Source organism: Manacus candei, unplaced genomic scaffold, assembly GCF_025592945.1.
Source record: "Manacus candei isolate 608988 ecotype Guabito, Panama unplaced genomic scaffold, ASM2559294v1 h1tg000005l, whole genome shotgun sequence".
Lineage (NCBI taxonomy): Eukaryota > Metazoa > Chordata > Aves > Passeriformes > Pipridae > Manacus > Manacus candei.
The window spans coordinates 1,120,337-1,140,879 of NW_026138053.1; the positions used below are offsets into that span (position 1 = coordinate 1,120,337).

At 46.0% G+C, this 20,543-nt stretch overlaps 1 protein-coding gene across 2 annotated transcripts in view; it reads right to left on the bottom strand.

Moving 5' to 3' along the window:
• Nucleotides 1–16,630, bottom strand: part of ERI3 (ERI1 exoribonuclease family member 3) — a 129,642-nt gene extending 113,012 nt beyond the window's left edge. Inside the window, exons 1-2 of one of the 2 annotated variants that reach the window (XM_051797448.1) lie at nt 16,555–16,630; nt 6,842–7,113 (exon numbers count right to left, since the gene is read on the bottom strand). In XM_051797448.1, the coding sequence (XP_051653408.1) occupies nt 6,842–7,090 (249 nt within the window). In that variant the 5' untranslated portion in view covers nt 7,091–7,113; nt 16,555–16,630. The other variant, XM_051797455.1, reaches the window with a different exon arrangement.
• Nucleotides 16,631–20,543: the final 3,913 nt, after the last annotated feature.

Below are 20,543 nucleotides of genomic sequence, written 5' to 3' on the forward strand. Positions count from 1 at the left end.
CCTCCTTCCTCTTTTCACACCTGGGATGAGAAATATAGACCAACAGACATCAACACTTCAACTTGTTTCTTCAAGCACTATTGACATATATTTAACGACCCAGAACATGTCTACTGACACAGCCAACAACAATTTAAGCTTGACAATTTGGGGGAAGTTTAGTACTCAAACCAGGTTAAAAACAGCACACACACATTTCCAAGTGCTACCTTTCCACTGCAAGATGACAACCATGCTATATCCTTTTTCATATCTGCTCCTTTCTACCGCCTGTGCAGTCCCTGTTGCAGAATTATCAAATCACTTCAAGACCCAACCTCTTCACCTGATATTGAGCAGCACAAATGATCAATGTTCCCAGCAACACTAAAACATCTGGGATAGGTAGAAAGGGTACGCTAGTGCATGTAAATGAACACCCAGGGTTTTACAGACATCACAACTAGCTGCTGGTGGCAGCGCATTTCTGCCTGACAGAGAGGAACTAAATAACGTATCCAAGAGTTATTTTGCCAGTTAACAAGTGCACAGACCAACAAAGACAACACAGGGATGGTTGCACAGTAAGCTTGGCACAAAGGGGAAAAAGCCCACAAGATTTAGTCATGTCTTGTGCCTTTCTCACCAAAAGAGCTGAGCTGCACTGCTTCTTTATCAGGAAGGTTTTGTTCAAAGCTAAGACAAGACAACTTCAATGCAGCAAAGACCATTCCCCAGGTCCCACAGCAGCCTGAAAAGCAACATCCCTGTGTACCAGTAGATAGATGCCACATTATGGAACACTGCCTAGTTTTAAAATATCATGCTGGGAGGGATGCAAAATACTCCCTGCGCCTCAGAGGTTGTGAAAGAGCAGCAGGCACCCACTGATCATTGACGACAGCACAGGGCCATGCACTCATCAGGACTGGCACAGCAAACTACAAACCTGTGGCACCCGTTCCCTTCACTTGAGAAATGCTCCTGGTGTGAGCATTTCCAGCAGCACACGCTGCCCTCATCAGCAGCTTTACAGAGAGATGAACAAACCTTTAAGCACGATCCAGCGGACTTGCACATTCCTGAGCTAGCCTGGATCTTTTCTTTTCAAGGGTGACTGCCGCTCAACTACTTTCTGCTGTAACAACAAGTCTACTTAACTTTGCAACTTGTCACCTAAACGATGTGTAATGTTTGCACAGCTAAGGATACAGTGTTCAGACAGCACAGGTGGGGAATTGCACGCCGGGATGCATAACTGATGTGGGGTCTCCACATGCTGCGAGGGAAAGGGCAACATGACTGATTGCTTTAAAGTAGTCATCTCATCGGCCTGTCAATAACCAGCCAAAAGCTGAGCAGGTTGGGTCAGGTTAGGACTGCAGCAATTGGCCACCCGAGTGCCTTGGTATTTTAGTCTTGTTGCTATAATAATGCCGGGTTTATATCTTTAAATAAGAGATTGCTTTGAATTTCTTTTCATACATCAGATGTCTTGCCTGGTGGTCTCGTGGCTGTGCTCTCCAGGAGATTTGGGTTCAGTAACTGTTCATGTTCCCTAGCTCATCGGGTTTTATACAAATACAGCTAATTCTGTTGCCTGAAGTCATAACCCGCCCTGTCAGACTCACACGGGTCACAGCAAGGTTGTCCCCACTTACTGGGAGAATGAGGGAGGTCTCCAAGGCAAAGTGAATGCAGGTCTGAGACACCAGGTGCGGTGTAACCCTCAAAAGCTACAAGGCCTCAAAAAGGTTTTTCAAAAACTTAATGCAAACAGAAAAATCCATCTGGAAAGGCTTTTATATGAATTATTTCCTGCCACTCCAGGAACTTAAAGCATTCTGATGTAAGAAGAGTGGCATAACAACAGCCATAATTGGCAAAGAGATGATAAAATACATATATATATTTGCTTTAAGTAAAAAGAAAAAAAGACTTTTAAGTCACTGTGTTACATGCATTTTAATGGTATTTTGCTAGAAACAGCATTGTAAGAAGCTGAATTAAGAACTAGGTAATTAAAACTACACTCAAGCCTAAGCTGCATGAATATCGGTAATTGCAGATTAATATTCCACTGTAATACTTATGGCTGAGTTAAAGTTGCCATGGGAAACAAGCCTGAATTTCTTCACTTTTCAGCAACTCATGATCACCTTCAATAAAGGTTTTGGCAGGTGATTTCTAGTGCATTGAGCTTAACAGCCACACAAAAATGGTATGAGAAGAAAGCTGCTATGTGGGGATGTCCAGATAGAACAGACAGGCACATGTCCTTTATCTGCCTCTGGGTAGGATTGTGACCACGTCTGTTACTGTGGGAGACACCTTCTGCATTCCCATCCCGGCCTTCAGCTAGGAATGACTTGACGCAGGCTCTGCAGGAAACCACATGGAAGGCATGCAGAAGGTACCTTGCAGCCTGCTTCCCAGCAGACCAGCAGTCTCTCCATCACCTCCTCCTGCAGCAAGTTTGTGATTTCAGGGACGTATTCCTCCTACAAAGTAGCGTCGGATACGGCTCCCAAGGCAGCTTCCCTATCATCTATCTAGTCACCCCGCGCAGAGAGCTCGGCAGGGACTGCACATCTGTTGCTATGGCCTAAATTTGGTGGGAATCAACATCCATTCCCATCACAAGGTCAGTCTATAAATCACAGTATCTCAGGAACAGAGACACAGGATTCAGTTGTCCCTGCCATGGGAACAAGACCACAGGTAGAGCAGTACAGGCAGGGATCATCACAGCCACTCCAGCTGCACCTGCTGGAGTGCTGTGACTGCGGGCTGGAACTGCAGGACGGATATTCAGGGGAAAACCCCTGCAATGCTCAAGGAAACAAAGACTGAACATGCTTTAACCTTCTCCTGCATTTGCACTTAATATTATCTTACAGAAACACTGGCTTCCATTTGTTAATACATTTTTGCCAGTCATGAAATGTACTCTGATCATCCAGATTTGTTTGTACACTTAAAAGTAACTTAGTAACTGAACATATGCTTAGTCACAGTCTCAGTGTTTACAGTTTTATGTTGAAATGGTGAGTGATGTTTTGTATTTATTAGTATGTCCAGTTTCATCTGACAGCAATTAGAATTACAAATTCTCCCAAAATAACAATCAAAATGCAAGCTGAACAAATTTGAAATATGTAGGATAAACTAAAGAAAAATATCAAGATACTTTTGTATTTAAAATGCACTGTTTAAGAGAACACAGAAAGTACTGTCTGTAAACAATTTGTTCTTCTGCCTCTGGTCACAACCTTCTTTGGCAATGAGAAGATCTGAACACTTCGTATTTTCCTTTTACAGAGAGTTTGAAAGGCAGATTTCTGATTCCCAACTGATTATCAAATTTGAGTGAATCTGAGACACTGAACGCAAGCACCTGAAAAAATTGACATGAGAAAAAGCAACTTCATCATTACCAAAAGCTCATTTAGCAGTTTAGCAACTCCTGGATCCAGCTCCTTCCTCCAGGTCAGGGGTCTGATGCTCTTTTACACTTCCAGGCAGCAGACATACAAAGCTTGTATTTTATTTGATTTTCATTTAAGTGGCTTTAATAGATTATAGTAGAGATTAACATCCTATATAGAAGGCTAATTTCAAAATCATCTTTGAATAGACCTGATTTCTACCTTCAGACTTTTTATATTAAAAAAAAAAAAACCCACTGCTTTTCATCCACTTTGCTGAAGTTGAAGGCAAGGTACTTGGCTTGCTGACCAAGAGAGGCACACCCTCTTACTGCATTAATAAAACAAGGTTACAGGCAGCCATGGATCTGAGCCTGTGGAGCTGCTTAATACAGTCACTGAAAGCACTGACCACCATAAACACTGATGTATACAAGGACAAAGGGACAAAAGAGCAAGACGCTCACTTATTAATGCATCTTCTCATGAAGCTAAAGCATCATATGTACCCAGTTCTATGGGCTGACAGTGTATAAAAGCAGAAGATACTTATAAACTCTTAGCAGACAGTAAAGGAGAAAACTCAGAGCTGAAAAATGAAGCACACCAGCACCACCATGGTTCAGGGTCCACTGACTCTGCACAATGACAGCTCCCACCTGACCCCACTGGGCTCTGGATCACATTCCAAAGGCACAAGGTAAGCTTTAAAGACATGCAAGGGGTCAGCCATAAACATCTCTTACTACCAACCTCTAATGACCTCTGGCTGGCTAAAACACTATATGACACAAGACTGTGCAGTTAGTCCCACCCTCCCCACTTCTCTTCTCTCTGGCGTGGTCCAATTATTCATAAATACATGCCAAAAGCCAACACAGCCAAGTGGTTTCTATGTGTATAAACCTGCACTTGGATTTAGGAGTGTATCTGCTGAAAGCTGTCACAAGGGCTGCAAGGATGCTCCCATTCCTTTGTGGGTGTAGGGCAGGGAACATGAAGGCCCCTCGATGCCTGACCCAGGAGCGGTGAAGCAGAGGGCAGTGGCCACAAGGCACTGCCAGCAGTCCCAGCCACTGGAGCCACAATGCAGACAGCTTCCCAGGGGAATACCACCATCCTTGACCCTCCTTGATCCCCATTACAGAGGCCATACCACGAGACCTCAGAGAGATTGGGCAGTGTGAAAGGGAATGGAAATGAAGGCGTCTTCAGGGCTCACCGCTGAGCATGAAGGACTTCCCCAGGGATAAAGCCAGTGAGAGTGCCGGTTGCAGAAGAGCATGAGTAAATACAGCAGGAGGGGGAGCAGATGTGGCAGTCACACATCTTAGTGTAGATAAAAAGATAGCTCTTTCAGTAGTTTCTTGTAAGAAGCCAGAATATTTAGAAGAGCAGTTAGTGAAAAATGTGAAGTGTGCTGCATGGTGGCAAGTGCACTCTGCAAGACTTTTAGGCTGAGCTGGCTAAATTTACAGCTATGCCTACCCACTTAAAGTAACCTGAATCACAGCTTAGCTTAACTCTGTACATGCAGCTTCCTCATCAAATTCCAATGCATTTGAATTTCATTGTATCTAGACTTCTATTTTGCAGGTATTAAAAGCAGAAAAATTAGCGGGATCACAGTGAAGATCAGCACCTCACCATCCCCAGCTCTCAGGTCAAAACCTCTAAAACCTGTCTGCCACTACGCCAGTGAAAGATCCTGCCAATAAAACCTTGCAGAAAACATCACTGAAATACATGGCACAGTTTGCTCACCATGACATACAGCCTACCAGTGAAGAGGACAAAAGCCATGATGGTCAGCAAAGAGATAAGAGGTAGATAGGAGCATCAACTAACATCTCATTTTATAAAGTTACCCAACTGGCAGGCACTTTCAGCCTTTCCAGCTACACTGAGCCCCATGTAGCAAAAGTAATTTCTTTATTTGTCAAACTAATTTGCTGGTGAGGCTGTGAGGGACTGACAGCCCTTTCCACACATTATATGATGCAGACAGGCACTGAACACAGCAGACTGGAAAAAAAAAACACTGAAGAACATCTCTACCTTAAAGGTGCTATCTCACCAACAAAATATATAGCAGATCTGCATTGGCCCAGACCATTACTTTCCCTGGCAAGGACTTGGGGACAAAGCTCCTTAAAACAGTAGTAATCATATTCCACTCATGCTCCTTTTTACTGCCAGCTGTAAACTAGCTCCACATGCATCATGGTTTTGCATCAAAATGTGCACAGACCAAACCCATATCCAAAGGGACAAGGTAGATCCAATTTACAGCTTTGACAGGTCTGTGCACCCGAGGCGGAGCATCCAGGAAATAGCCTGACATCTCACTTGGAGAGCAGTTAAGACCCTGCTACCAGAACTGGATGCAGAGCCACAACAGCCTCCCACAAAGAGCCAGCAAAAGAGCTGGGAATTTGATGTCCATATTTCAAGAAACATAAGAGGCAGGCGGCACTCACCAAGGCTCTACTGGGGAAAAGAGGAGTCAACTTCAATCCCAACTTGCAGCATCCCTTAGCTAGGACAAGCCCAAGGGAAACCACAGCTGCAGTGGGAAATGAATTCACTGCATCGAGTCACTTCAGTAATGAGACACCACACTGAAAACTGCTTAAGCCTTTCATAGTTAAAACAAAGCAAAAGGAACTTATTCTAACCCACTGCAATAAATGCAGGACAATTGCTTGGCGGGGGGGGCGAGTTCAATTTAGACTCAGAAATTCTGTTTGTTCACTACCAACCCAATATTAGGGTTTTTTTCTATTTAGTAGTTTTCCAATTTGAATGGAAAACCTAGGCTCATCCTGCTGACAACTGAAAATATATTTACTAATATGGTCTACACTACTATGGAAGAACTGCCTGCAAAAAAACCTCTGTACTTCATCTGGATCTTTGTACGTCTCAAGTGGTAGAGCACTGGAAGTTCTCTCTGAAGGTGAACTCTTCCTGTCTCATCACACTCCAGAGTTAACACCCAGGCAAGATATCTGATCTCACTGAAATTATCTACAAACACCATTATGTTGCACATATTCCTATAATTCAAAATATTCTCTTCCTAAAGCTGTTCACTACAAACAGCCAGTTTCCTTGCAGAATCAAACAAGGCTGCCATCTTCTAATGCAAGTTCCCAGTCAGAAATTTTTAGACCCTCCCCAATTAAGACAGATGACAATTATACATGACCTAAAGATGTTTTCGATAACACATGAATTGTGACTTCCTTGATGGAAATCAGCCTCCTTCATTCATTCCCACCAAACAGTCTGGCAAGAGTCCTGGAGAACCAGCAACAGAAGGTGGGACAAACCAGAAAAAATGAGTGAGCCAGCACTGTGCTTTTTCCTTTTACCTCTCAGAACATGAGTAGCAACTTGCAAGGGGATAATTAACAGGACTGACTATTTACCTGAGGATGAATCTGTGGTTTATCACACGTAGCCTCAAAATCCAGCACTAAGAAGTAGTGATATCTCTGTGGAGGGAAGGATGACATTGCTGCCATGGAAGCTCCAAAGCCGTGGGACGCCAGTTTCCTGCTTACGATGGAGCTGTACCCTTTGAGAACACCAGCCAGGAGGGGGGACACAGCTTGTCTTGCCCTTGAAAGTAAGTTTTGGGAAAACTTTGCTGCTCCAGTATGGAGGAATGCTATCATTGAACATCCAGAGGCATCTGAAACTGAAGAGAGACTCACGTTACTCATGTACACATACATCTCATCTCTCCTAGTATCTGCTCACTGTCCTCCTCTGACAGGGATTTCCTCTGTGCTTCCCAGTGGAGGTTCCAGCATTGCAAACCTGAAATAACACAGTATCCTGCTCTAAGCACAACAGATGACATTTGGACTGAGCTTAGGGTGTCCAGAATCACAGGTAACTGAAAATTAACTTCTGCAAATGGCTCTAAACTAAGAACTATGAGACACACAACAGTCATGGCTCCAGGAACCAGATCACACCTGACTACTGAACCTTATCACAGCAGAACACAGCAAAAAACAATTAAAACACAGAAAATCTAAGTCCCATTGAAATTACTGGGGAGGCCTTTCATCTTTTCATATACATGGTAGGAATTAAATACAGCAATACACATATCAACACTACAACCCATCCAAAGAGCTTGGTCCTGAAACACCTGTCAGCTGCACCAAAACATCCCACTTCTATTACAAATCCAAGTGTCTGGTAGCTGGATGCTCTTACCCAGGGGAAGTTCTGATTTGCACTGTGTATGAGGTTTCTCAGAGATGTGAATTTAGTTCTGCACTCCATCTCTTCCTTATTTCTCAGAGGAAAATATCAGGTCAACTAACCACATCCAGGGACTGCAAAAACTGTAAAATGCAAGCATGACTCTACAGGTTACAGTCTCCCTCTCGGAAAAATACCTCACTCAGCCATCACCTTTTGATATTTCTATTTAAATGCTATTTAATAAATTACATTATCTATACGAGGCTATCTGTATTTCCCCTTCTACTCTTTTTCTTTTAAAACTTTGCAGGAAAAACTTGCCAGGACTGTCACTATCCAAGGCAGGTCGGACTAAGGGCTGTTAATAGATCTCTAGGGAGGAAGTTCAAGCCCAACCCATGGTGTTACATAGATGGGTACAGTGACTGATAGCGAAACAAGTTAATTGCAACAGCTCAATCCTCTTGAACAAGGATATGTTGTGTATGCATATATGTCTGTGTGTGTATATATATTAACACACATACACACACATCTCACCACACAGATATTTAAATTTATCCCCGCAGTTGGTCCCACTGCTCGTGGCTCTGGGAAGAGCTCCATGCCACCACATGCCACCCACATGCCCTTTTCCTGAGCCTGGTCTCCCCACACCTGTGCTGGCTTTTTGCTCTGCCGTGAAGGGCTGCAAGTGCCCGCCACAAGGCATGGAGACAAAACAGGCACGGCAAAAAGGGGACTCACCACTCATGAACAAAGTCACTGTTTGCATAAAAGACAGCATTTGCTCTCTCCCATCCGTTAGTCCGTCAGGTAAATAATGCACGTGCCAAAACACACACTTAATGAGGTAAATAATATGCCTTGAATAACGGCTAAATCTGTATTTACCTGCGAGACCACAGAAACTCAGAAGGACCAGATTAGGAGATAATTGCAGCTAAGCAGGTTGTGTGCTTCGAGTAAACACGCATTTGGTAACCTTCCCTTTCCAAGGTTTTGAGTGAAAGGCAAAAATCAAAGGAGCTGAGATGTTTAAGACCAAGCCAGTGCCCACACTGCCAATTCTATGGTGTATATGCATCCCTGCCTTAAGGCTTTCATGTTTTGGGGGGCTGCTTTCTTTATTAACGCAGTGTGCCAGGCAGCAGGTACCTGGACAACTGAAAACTCAAGCTGCAAAACTGAAACAAAGAGCCCAACGTGGCATTTATTTTAAAGGGGCTCAGTTCTACCAATTGCCTCTCCATCTACAGCTTTGGCTGTCATTCATAAATGCATTACTGCCAAATAGAAGTTAGTTATATTCACTTCTAACCTGTGCCAGATAAGAGATATTTAAGGTATACATGCTTTAAATCTTCAAGCTACTGGCTATGAATCTAAAGGCCCATCACAGTAAATATAGTATCTCAGATTAAAGCAGCTTGTAAGTTAGTTGCAGTAAAACCTGGTCTTTAGCCTACTGCATAAAGCAAAATACACAGTTGGAGTGGGGGAGGCAGGCATGCTCCAACCCCTATATCAAACACAGGCAATAAAACATACATTATCCACCCACCCACAGCAAGATCAATATTTCTCTAATGTATCTTAACTGGCAAGACCAGGGTTATCTGACACGGACCCCACGAATCTTCAGGCTGGGCTGCACCACACACTGTGGGGCAGAGATTCCCGAGCCACTGAGTCCACAAAGCAAAGGTAAACCAGCCCCCTTGGCAGGATTCAGGCACGTCAGCAGGCAGACAGGGCAGCACCACTCCAGACCCCAGCAGGTCTGTGTCACACAGGTACCCTGCAGCAGCAGCAGAGGGAAATAACAGCCAACAGCCAGTGCCTGTTTACACTAACAACTTCTGCAGAGGTTCATGTCTAGCAACAGGATCAGGCTCCCCATCCTAAAAGCAGCCTCTCTCCCATGTAGCAGAGGGAGCAATGCTCTGAACAAAGGTGTGAGTGGGGTATAGTAGAGCGATTTCCCTACTCAGGCAGCATACAAATAAGGGCAACCCCACTGCAAACTCTGCACCTTCAGCCAAATGAAGTTTTAACGGCATGTTTACCCAGCCACTGCTCTGAATGCCCTGGGAAGACCTCACATCATCTTCTTTGGCAAGGTCAGAGTGCCCCAGAGCACAAGATAGCTGGTGAGCAAACACACTTTATTAGAAGTCATGTAAAGCATTTATAATGCTTTTACTAGTGCTAGGACAATGCAAAGCACTAGTAATTATCTCGTATTTTTTCCAATAGACAACGATGCAAGCAAGGCAGCTTCAAAAATTAAAAAAACAGCTCTATCCATATAAATCCACATGTTCAGTGATTCCATTTCCAAACCTACATAAACCATCACATATATTTCTTATGCACACAGGATCAGATTATAATCTCAGACAGTGCAAGCTGTCACATCTGGCAGTCAACCCTACTAGGTTAATATTTCATATCACACAGCTCAAATTCCTCACACAGATACGTATAAGATGTAACGGGACCATGAACTGAGGTTAGACCTCAGGAATTATTTTGACAGATTGTACACAGACCTAGGAAAATGTGACAGCACTTTACATTTGCTGCACCCAGTAAGATGGGAAATGGCCACATGTGGTGGGCTTCAGCTGGAAGATAAAGTTTGTGTTCTGTACTGTATAACAGCTTGTGTCCCATGTGATAGTACTTCGTATAGTCACCATCTGTATTTTAAAAAATAATTTAAAAAAAAGAAAATTATTCTCTGGACATCAGCCGCAGGTACAATCCCAGGCTGACCACAGCTCTTGCTTCTTAGCAGTCCAGGCACATGGTACTAAAGCACAACAGTTTGATCACCAGCAAGTAAGCAAAGCCAAGTGCCAGCTGCAGCCACCAGCTTTGCCACTTTGCCAGGGGCCCCACTGAGTGCGAAGAGGAGAATCTGCACCGGCGGCTGCTGCACGCCAGGCTTCCTGCTGGGAGAGCTGCTTAGGGACAACCAAAGTGGCCAGGATCATGATAGGGGACTCCTGCCCCGTGAAGAATGCTGGTGACAAGAGCCAGCAGGGCATTGCAAGTGCTTTCCCCTGCCTGTAGGACAGCCTCAAAGCCACAGAGAGAGATGTGCACCACACAAGTTCCAGAGGATTCAAATTCATCAACAGCAAGACAAATTAGCCTACAAACTTGAGTTTAATGGTTCTTTGCACATAACAGAAATATGAACTTTTTAGAACCACATCTAATTAAAATCACAGCTTGCCTTTAACCTCAAAATATTCCCCTTCACTGTCCAGTTTGATAAGATGAGTAGGGAGGGGACAGGAAGACAACACATAACTGCAGGATGGAGGGGTGACCCAACAAATTACATGTTTTATCAGAGTCTTCACTTACATGTTAAATTACGTTGTTATGGCAATACAGGCCTCCACCATTTTACAAAATAAACAAACAAACAAACAAACCAAAGCAAAATAAACCCCCCCCCACTAATCTAAACAAGAAGACAAACTGAAATTAAAAAATAAAAGCAAACAAGCTCTGGGAGTAAAACACTTCAGTTTATTATTTGTGCAAAGCCTTAGTAGGGGCAGTTGTGCCTCCTGGCCTCCAACAGACAACTTAGCTCAATTCTAGAGCAACAAAACCAATCAAAAATGTAAGTCAGGTTTGTCTATTTTATTAAATTGTAAAAAGATAGGGTAATAGAGATGTTTTTGATAGAACAAAATTGCATACATTTAGCAACATCTGGAACACAGTATAACAAAAAAACGCAGGACTTCAATTTTGGTAGCTGTTCAAATGCATACTCAGAGGTCAAATGTGAGCCCATATTTCACTTGCGTGAAGATATAACTGAAGAACAATAGAGATAACTCAGATTTTTTTTTTAAATCAACCTTAACCTAAACCCAAATATTTCATTAGATGAACTACAGTCCAAAAATGACAGCACCTGGCTAGCCTGTGAGGCAGGAAACGAGAAACAAGACCAGCTTATCCACTCTCATCATCCAACCTTGCAAAAAAAAAATAAACACATAAAGTAAAACAAACAACAAAAGACAAAGCTTTTAGAACCATTTAATAAAGTAACACAATTTTAGACAGGTAAATCTGCATCTTTAATTTGTTAACCTCACAGCACCATCTCTTGAACATGAAAACAGTACAATTCCATGGCTGCACTCCCTTCACGTTTGGCTGGGTTTGTCTCCGGCACTGCTAGACAACCAAGCCTGTGTTTTGGAAAATTTGTAATGTAACTTTCCCAAGGCATTGCCACGTCATGCCTATATGCTGCCCCATCATTACTCAGCTCAGATACAGCTTGGCATCCATCGTTTTGTTTTTACAGCACTCCACAATCGCACCCAGGCTCTTCCCACTACAGACGAAGAGGTCCCTGTTCTCAAGAACTTACAGTCTAAAATTAGAAGCAATACAACAAGTGAGGTGAACAGCAGAGAAGAATGAAGGTTACAGGAGGATAGTTGGGCAACCACTCATCTGGTAGAAACATGCATCTCAGTAGTTCAACCAAAAAAAATAATTCAGTCTACACAAGCACTGGTTTCCCTCTAAGTGCCATCATGGAAGAGATCAGTGAATAGGGGAAGGGCTGACTAAAGGACGGAGGGCACTCTCAGTTTAAGGAAGGTCTCTCCCATTTCTTGAGCTCATTCTTCCCGTTGGGTTCCTTGGCTGACGTGTCAAAGGCACGACCACAAATGTCAGAGCACCAGAATCTCTTCCATTGTGACATCACAGACACGATGGCTTGTGAGATCACAATGTGTGAGGCCGAAGGCGCTGATTACTTAGGGGAGCACTTGCTGGAGCTATGGCACCCTACAAGGCTGGGAAACAAACACATCTCAGTTCACTTGACAACACAGTGAAACCCACACGAGACTCCACACCAGCAGGACGTGAACTCGTCCAAACAGACCACCCAGAAGCCGTCCCAAAGATGCACAGTATAATTCCACTCCAATTTTATTAGGCCACCTCTGCTAGGCAACCCACTTTCGTCAGCTCCTTGACTGGTCTCCTAAGACAGGCTTTGCTGTGTATTTTTAAACCTCCTCCAAGAGTAACTGCAGATGAGCAAACGGGTTCTAAGCTGGAGTCTGAAGAAGTTCCACACAGCAAAGGACTGGTCACTTAGAAGAAACGTAGAGAAAGGAAAGAACAAAAATTAAAACAAAGCAACAACAAAGATGTATACAGCAAAAGCCACAGAGGAAGAGCAGATTTGCTATTAAGGAAAAGAATAGTTGCACAGGATCAGACCAAAAATCTTCTAGTCGGCTCTCCTGCTTCTGCCTGGGAGCGATAAGACAACGCACCAGGGTGAAACTGCACACAATGAGGTTAATTAAAAGCCAGTAGTTCTGGGAGGCCAAAAGGAGGCTGGCCTGTCCTTCCCTCTCAGTCTTACTCTCCTGCTGATTTTGTTACACCAGTTTCTGAGCTTGTCTGTGAGCTGATTCAACCACAGGAACCTATAAAAGCACTAACACAGCCAGAATAAAGTGCAATTAAAACAAGATAGTTTCCGTCTGGTTCAGTGAGACGAACCAGCTTGGGGCCAGGCTGGATCAACACCAAAGCTCAAAGAAGAGGATGGGCCCACACTGGCATGAGCAGGAGCAAGATGAGCCATTGGGAGCTGTTGGTCAGCTCAGCTGCTCACCAAACTCAGACCAGGATACAGACACCTGGGATGGTGTGGCACTTTCCAGGAAATGGAGAAGGTATCCCGGCTGTAGCAGCATAGACACATAAAACTTGAATTCCCAAAGCCCATTGGACCATCCTGTCTGCACCTCATGTAATGCTGGCCATAAAGTTCCCACTTCCTTACTCAAGCCCAAAGGCTTGAACATCTTTCAGAAAAGTTTCTGGCCTTGAATTGCAGCATCAAGAATGGAGGTTCCCCACTACCTTCAGACAGCTCATTCCAGTGGTCAATCAACTGTCAAAAAATAACACGTCTTAGTTTTCACTCAAACTTTCCCAGCCCTGGTCTTTGAAGCAAGTTCTGAAACTTATGGCACTTCAGTGTACTCAGTCCACAGCACAGCTCCCGGTGCCAGGAGCAAGAGATTTGTAGCTCCTATGCATCTAGCCAGTAAAAGCTACCATTGCATATTAGTCTCATTTAGTGGAAAAGAGCAACCACCCTTTGTTTAATGGACTCTGGCATGCATAATTACTTCATTTGCACACAGAGGAATGCTACAATTGTTCAAACCACTTACACAGTCACACACCTTTGTTATCTGAAAAAATGAAGGTTAACACCTGAGAGTGCCAAATGAGTCTCAGTCTGGATTCAGGGAGACAAGATTTATCTTGCTCAATACAGTGGTCACTTTTGATCTTCACAAATGAACTCCAAAAGTGTTAAAGCTCTGTCCAGGTAGACTGGCAAATGCTCCAACCAGGGCATGGTTTCCACACAATCCAGCCTCAGTGAGCCTGGAAAACCAGCCAGGGAAGATGTTGACTCTAATATTCAACCATGGAAAAAAATTATGACTGTAACAAATACAGCTGAAATTTTAAAAAAAAGTAATTTTTTTTTTTTGTTGGGAGTGAAGTATCTTTACCTGCACAACATATCTGGAGAGAATATAACTTCTCAGCTAGCATTTGGCCAGCACAGATCACTTCTCTTAGAGGAGGGAAATGGTCCAAATGATACCTAGCAGCAACAGCCAGCACCTCTGCTCTAGGTTATGCTTTGAGAGCCACAACTTTTCCTCCTCTTCCCTCATTCCCCTGCTTGCCATGACACCATGCTGGTATGTTAGCTCACCACTACTAGAGAAAAACACCAGGAGTCTCAGGATGACCACTTCCAGTAAAAATACCTGCTTCAGATCCAAGGACAGACTTGTGACAAAAGCACAGTTGCTTACAGCCTTCCGTGCTCTCCTGCAGCCACAGCTGGATGCCACCACACCTGCACTCTCCGGCCTTGTGGCCCTTTCCTAAAGGTGACCACTGAACTGAGACAGGGACAGAGTAAAGTGCAAATACTTGTCACATTTAAGTCTCTTCCAGAACTCCATTTCCAAAATTTAAGGGGGGAGTGGGATAAAATCAAATCAAGGCCTTCCAAAGTTAACAGAATCAAAACAAGATAAGCACCAAACCAGCTGTAATCAGGCCTCCTAAAGGAAGCAAACTGAAGTGTCTCTCAAGAGCAGAACAGAAACTTTAGGTCCTATCAGAGTATATTCAATCCAAGGACTTCTTTATTTAGTATCAAGCACACAAGCATTTTCTTTAATTCTTTAATCATTTTCTTCTTTTGGATTTTGGTAACACTCAAATATGTCTAGACACACACTAACTTTATTAAAAAAACCCAACACACCATTCATGTAGAGCTACCCAAAGTTTGAGATAAACAAGAACCATAAAAGGGCCACAGGGTCACTCTTCAAACAAAAACAGGCATTTAGACCACGCTGTAAATGAACATTAAAATCCAGCTGCAAAGGGCAGAATTCAGTGCTTCAAAAAGGAAAACAAAAATATCTGAATTAAAAAAAACAACCGAAATCAAACTTCCCAACCCTACACGCTGAAGAGTAAACAACTGGACTTCTAACATACTACTTAATTTGAAAACAGAAGTTCAAATGCCAACTTTAACATCAAGCGCTATGAGATGTTACAGTGTTGCAAAGAGCAACTACAGGACAAAATAAATTCAAGTCACCACTAAAAACAAATCAAGTACAACCCTCAAACAGCTGTCTAACAGCATCTGATGGGACAGGTACCTCTGAGATGTACCTTCCTGGAGCCCTCATCCTTCCTGAGGCACAGTACAAGCATTAACCTACTAGAAAACTTTCTGGTCCCCTGCATCGCAGCTGAAAGAATACTGAGAGTTCAGACTAAGCAGTAGCTGTCAATCCACCATTTCTGAACACAAAAGCTCAATAAAAATCCGAGATAAATAAAGAAGTAGTAAAACTAACATTGGACTTATTAGCAAACAGACCAGCAGTGACCACGCAAATCCACCAGACAGGACTTGTAAAAGACAGAACATAAGCAGTAAATGACAACATCTCTTTATACATCTCAGTTTGGAAGAAACACCTGTAAGAGCACAGCAGCGAGAAAAGAACAGGAGAAGAAATTCCTACTGCCAGTCAGGAAACAAGTAAACAGACTGCACTCCTAAGCTTTCTCAAGTTTACTTCAGTCTCAAGATCTGAGGCAGGTGATCAGTTCAATCCCACAGAGTAAAAAAAAAAAATCAGGGGAGTGGGGGGTAAATCAAACCTCCTACTCCCCCATCACTTCCACCTATGAACCTCCCCATCCCAAAAGGAACATGGAAAAATCTCCCTGCTGCTGCCTCCTGCGCACCCCGCGCACACCCCCCTGGGCACACGGGCTTCTGTCCCTTCCCCAAGCCCTGACAGCGACTGATCCCGCTCCAGCTGGGACCTGGGGGACTGCTGCCACCGCCAACACCGGCACTTACACTCACGGCAGGGCCTGGCCGCCGGGGCGTCGAGCGGACGAGATGCCAGCACCCCGCGCCCTCCCCTCGGCCCGGGGCCGCCCCCTGGCCCCCCCGGCCTCCCCACAGCCTCGCCCCGCCGCGCCCCGGCCCACCGCCCCACGCCCCCGGCCCGGGCCCCGCAGCCGCAGGGGGGCCGGGCCGCGCCCCCGCTCCGCGCCGGGCCTCTACCCCCTCCCCGGGCCACGGCGGCCCCACGCCTCCGCCGGGCCTGCGGGGCCCCCGCGCCGCCCGCGCCCCGCCGGGCCGGGCCGGGCCGGGCCGAGCCGCCGCCTGCTGCCCGCGATCCCCCCCCCGCGGCGGGGCCGCCCCGGCCCGGGCGGGCCCCGCGCCCCGCACTCCGCACCACGAGTGCCCGGCACCGCCACTCACCGCCCGCACTCTGACCCCCGACCCCGCGCTGAGCGGCAGCGCCGCCGCCCAACCGCAGCGTCCGCCGCCGCCGGGGGCGGTGCCTCCGGCCCGCCGCGGCCCCCCGCGCATGCGCGCGCCGCCCGCCGCGCCGCGGGGCACGATGGGCAGCGTAGTCCCGCCCGCCGGCCGGCCCCGCCGCGTGGCCGCGCCTCGACGCCGCGCCCGCCCCGCCGGGTCCCCGGGCACTGACCCCCCGCCCCGCCCCCCGTGCCCGGCGGACACCTCGTGCCCTCCCCACTGGCCCGCCGCCTCCTGTCTCCCCGGGGACACCGCTTACCATGTGTCCCAAAGGGCCATCCTGCCGTGCCCTCGGGTTGCCTCCCCCAACCCCTGATGGCTCCATCCGTTGATGTTCACGCAGCTCTCTGATCCTAAACCTGTGTCTGGGCCTTGCCCGATCTCTGCTAGACACCCCCGAGCTGCGGCACCTCATCCCCACGCACGTGGTGCTGGGGTGCTGGTGCCCACAGCCAGGACATTCACACCTCGCACCTTGATGGATGTCACACTCCAAGGGTTCTGAGGCAGCCTGTGTGCCCCCCATCCCTGCCAGCTGCACAGGGAGCATGGCAAGGAGCACTGGAACAGGCTGTCCAGGGAGGTCATGGATTCTCCCTCTCTGGAGACACTCCAAACCCACCTGGAAGCATTCCTGTGTAACCTGCTCTAGGTGATCCTGCCTTGGCACAGTGGGCGGGCTGGATGATCTCCAGAGGTCCCTCCCAACCCGAATAATTCCATGATCTTACCTTCAATGACACCCAGTCTTTAACCTACTTGACGCATCCGTAAATCTTGGAAAGCTCAGCTGCAACGTCAAGTGTTCTAGCTGGGGCTATTCCTGCACCGCTTCCTTCCTTGCTCCCACATTAACTCACAGCTCCACATTTCAATACAGCAGCTCCTTGGCTCATCCCTGATATCCACCACGTGTGCAGTGAGCAAACTCAGAGCATGGACTCGCACAAATAGGACTGTGAAGGATCCTAGAGGTAACCTCACCCATCCTTTGCCCTGAGCAGTCCTACCTCTCTATCATCTTGCTGCCCTCTTCAAATCTTTCTCTGGCTCAATGCCTTAAAATACTAGACAAAGGTAAGCACTGGAGTGCAGAGATCACTGACTGATGCTCCACTCAGGATGGGCTGCCTGCACTTCCACAGCTGCCTGACCGAATTTGCCTGGTGCCCCTGCCTTTAACTGAGTTGCCAGCTCTTTGGACTGGATTTATCCTTTTTCTCTGTTTGTATGAGGCCTTGAACTTGGGAGCCTGAATCGTGAAACTAGCATGTCAGAACTATAAAAATACCAACAGCAAACCATTTAATAATAGAAAGAGTTCCTTTAAGCCCTCTTAGATTTGGCATCTCTCAGCCTCCCACCCACATAACCAAGGATAATGTGAAATTTTACTTCTAAGCTTAGCTGTATCGCTGTGATTTGTCAAGTCTTTGGTGACTGATGTATGGTTTGCCAGGAGCCCAGGAGAGTGAACTGAAGGCCTTTGTACTGTGGCATTCTTTGAGCAATCTGTCCCTGCTCCTCCTTACCTGGGATGGAAACTGGCTGAGACATGCTTGAATTACACTGCAAGCCCAAGGCTTGAAATTTAGGGCTCACAGCCTGCCTGTGTTTCTAGGAGGATGAAAGAAAGGAGGCCTTTCCACTGCTGGCCTCTGCATCTAGCAGTAAAAAAATAATTCCTCAGTCTAGACAAACGATGAATGGCTCATAGATGTGTGCATGTCCTTTTTTCATCAACCAAGCCTTGTGCTGTTTCAGGGGTTTGCCAAGCAGCACAGCAGGCAGGAGATTTCATCCTGCCCAGGGTTTTTTTGGGGGAACCCCTTTTCCCAGCTGAGTTTTCTGCAACAACCAGAGGCCACAACTTGGCTTCTGCCAGTCTCAGTGACCCTTGTGAGATCCGTTGTCCTCCAAAGACTGCATGACAACAATGAGATTCCCTTCGCCAACTGCATTTTCAAAGAGGGCCTTTTTTCTGGCACAGCTATCAGCTGTTGAAGAAGGTACTCAAACCAGTTTGAAGAGAGCCGTGTTTTATGAAATATTGTCACTGTTCCTGTATTGTTCATATCTGAGCCTGTCTTATGTGGGTGTGCATGCCTCAAATGAACACTGCAGGCCACTCAAAATGTCACCTACAGATTAATCTGGCTCACTCCAGCCTTCTGGAAAAATGAATGAGGGTGATCAATAGATATCCTGTGGCTTGCCCATCAATGCACATGGCCCCTGTAGCATCATCACTGCAACAGCTCCCCTCCCCAAGGGACTCTGTCAGTGGCAGAGCTAGGAAATGTAAAGGTGAACAATTGCCATGGAGCCCTGAGCAAGGAATGCTGAAAAACTGGGTTGTGCAGATGGGGAAAAGTGGCCAAAAGGGCTGATAGTTGCTCATCAGGGTCACCTTATTTATTCCAGGTAGCACAGCCCATGACAGTCCTGCTACCCCATTGCCTCAGGACCAACAGAACCATCCCTCTGTCTGTCCAAGAGCAAGTGAATGTGTTTCAGGAGCTGCTCTGGTATCTTAATTGCTTGCCCTACTTTAGAGTTTTTCGGATGGCTAGAAGCAGCCCAGAGGAAATAGGGTCCATGCTAGGGCAGTGTCTGGTCTGTCCTGATTTACATGAAGGACTATTTTCAAACCCTGGGTGGAAAGGTCAGCTCAAAGCTTCCAGCTGTGCCCCTCTCTCCTATGGCTGGATCCCTCTGCTGCCAGCAGATGCAGCAACCCGGTCTACAGTTACCTGTCAATTTTATTTGTTTTAGAAGCCCAACAGTTTCTTAACAAAGCATCATTTCATTCAGCACAGATGTGCAGCCACCACTAGGCTGACAGAGGTACAGAGCTTTACAAGAGAGGGCAGCAGGGGGGGGGCAGGGGAAGGCAGAAAACACAGAATAAACCCCCCTGACCCAATGTGGCAGCTCTGAGTGAATAAAGGGATGAGCTCATCCCAGCCCAGGATGAAGTATCAGGTCGCTGCCTGTTTAGCACAGAGGAGGAAGAAGAGTCCTGCCAACTGCCCCAGCCACTCCTCAAACCCCACTCCCAGTACCTCCCTTTCCAGGGCCCATGGAGCACAGCTCCTTTTAAAGCAATGGGATTTTACATGATTGTGGCACAAAGAAACATCAGCTCATTTCAAAGGCGACTCCTTTAGTTCTGTTCAGCTGCTTATGCTGAGTGCAACTTTTAAATGTCTTATAATACACATGACAAGTAGTTTTGTATCACTGTTTTCTACTTAACAAGTTAATAACGTGCCAACCCAAATCCTTCAGTTACTAACGCCACCGGTGGGACTCATTAACCAACATGAGCACATATTTAAGGGAATACTAATATTCACAACGTACATTTTTATATTCATGTTGTCATTCTTGAAACCACAGCTCAGTTCGTGTATTCTGTTGAAACATTTGTTTGCAGAGGATTTCTCTCTCCCTTTTCCTCTAAACTCATAGACTATCACTGGGGTATCATTCTGGTGAATGATATTAATGACAGCTTGTCATCATGGAAAGCTATTTCTAGCTGTCAATTAAAGGGTGTTTTGAAAGGAAGCAGCTCATTCAAACCCGGTGGGAGTTAAGTGTGTCTCATTGTTTGACAGTGACCCCCTTGATGAATTTGGGAGCAACAGCAGCTCTGTGGGGCTAGGAGCTTTGCAGATGCAGCCCAGCGCTCTTGGGTGACAATGACAGGAGATTTTAAAGGTGCTGACGTCCTTAGCAAAGGAAAGGCAAAAGAGGATTTCAGATTATAAAAGCAATCCACACGTAGGAGTATAGGTCAGGAAAGGAGTCCTAGGGATACTGAGCCATACTCCTCCATCCTGTAATAAAATTTCCTCTCCAACATCTCAGTAAATTTATCAACCTCCATCTTCAAATGTCTCTTCACTTGCCAAAGCTAACCC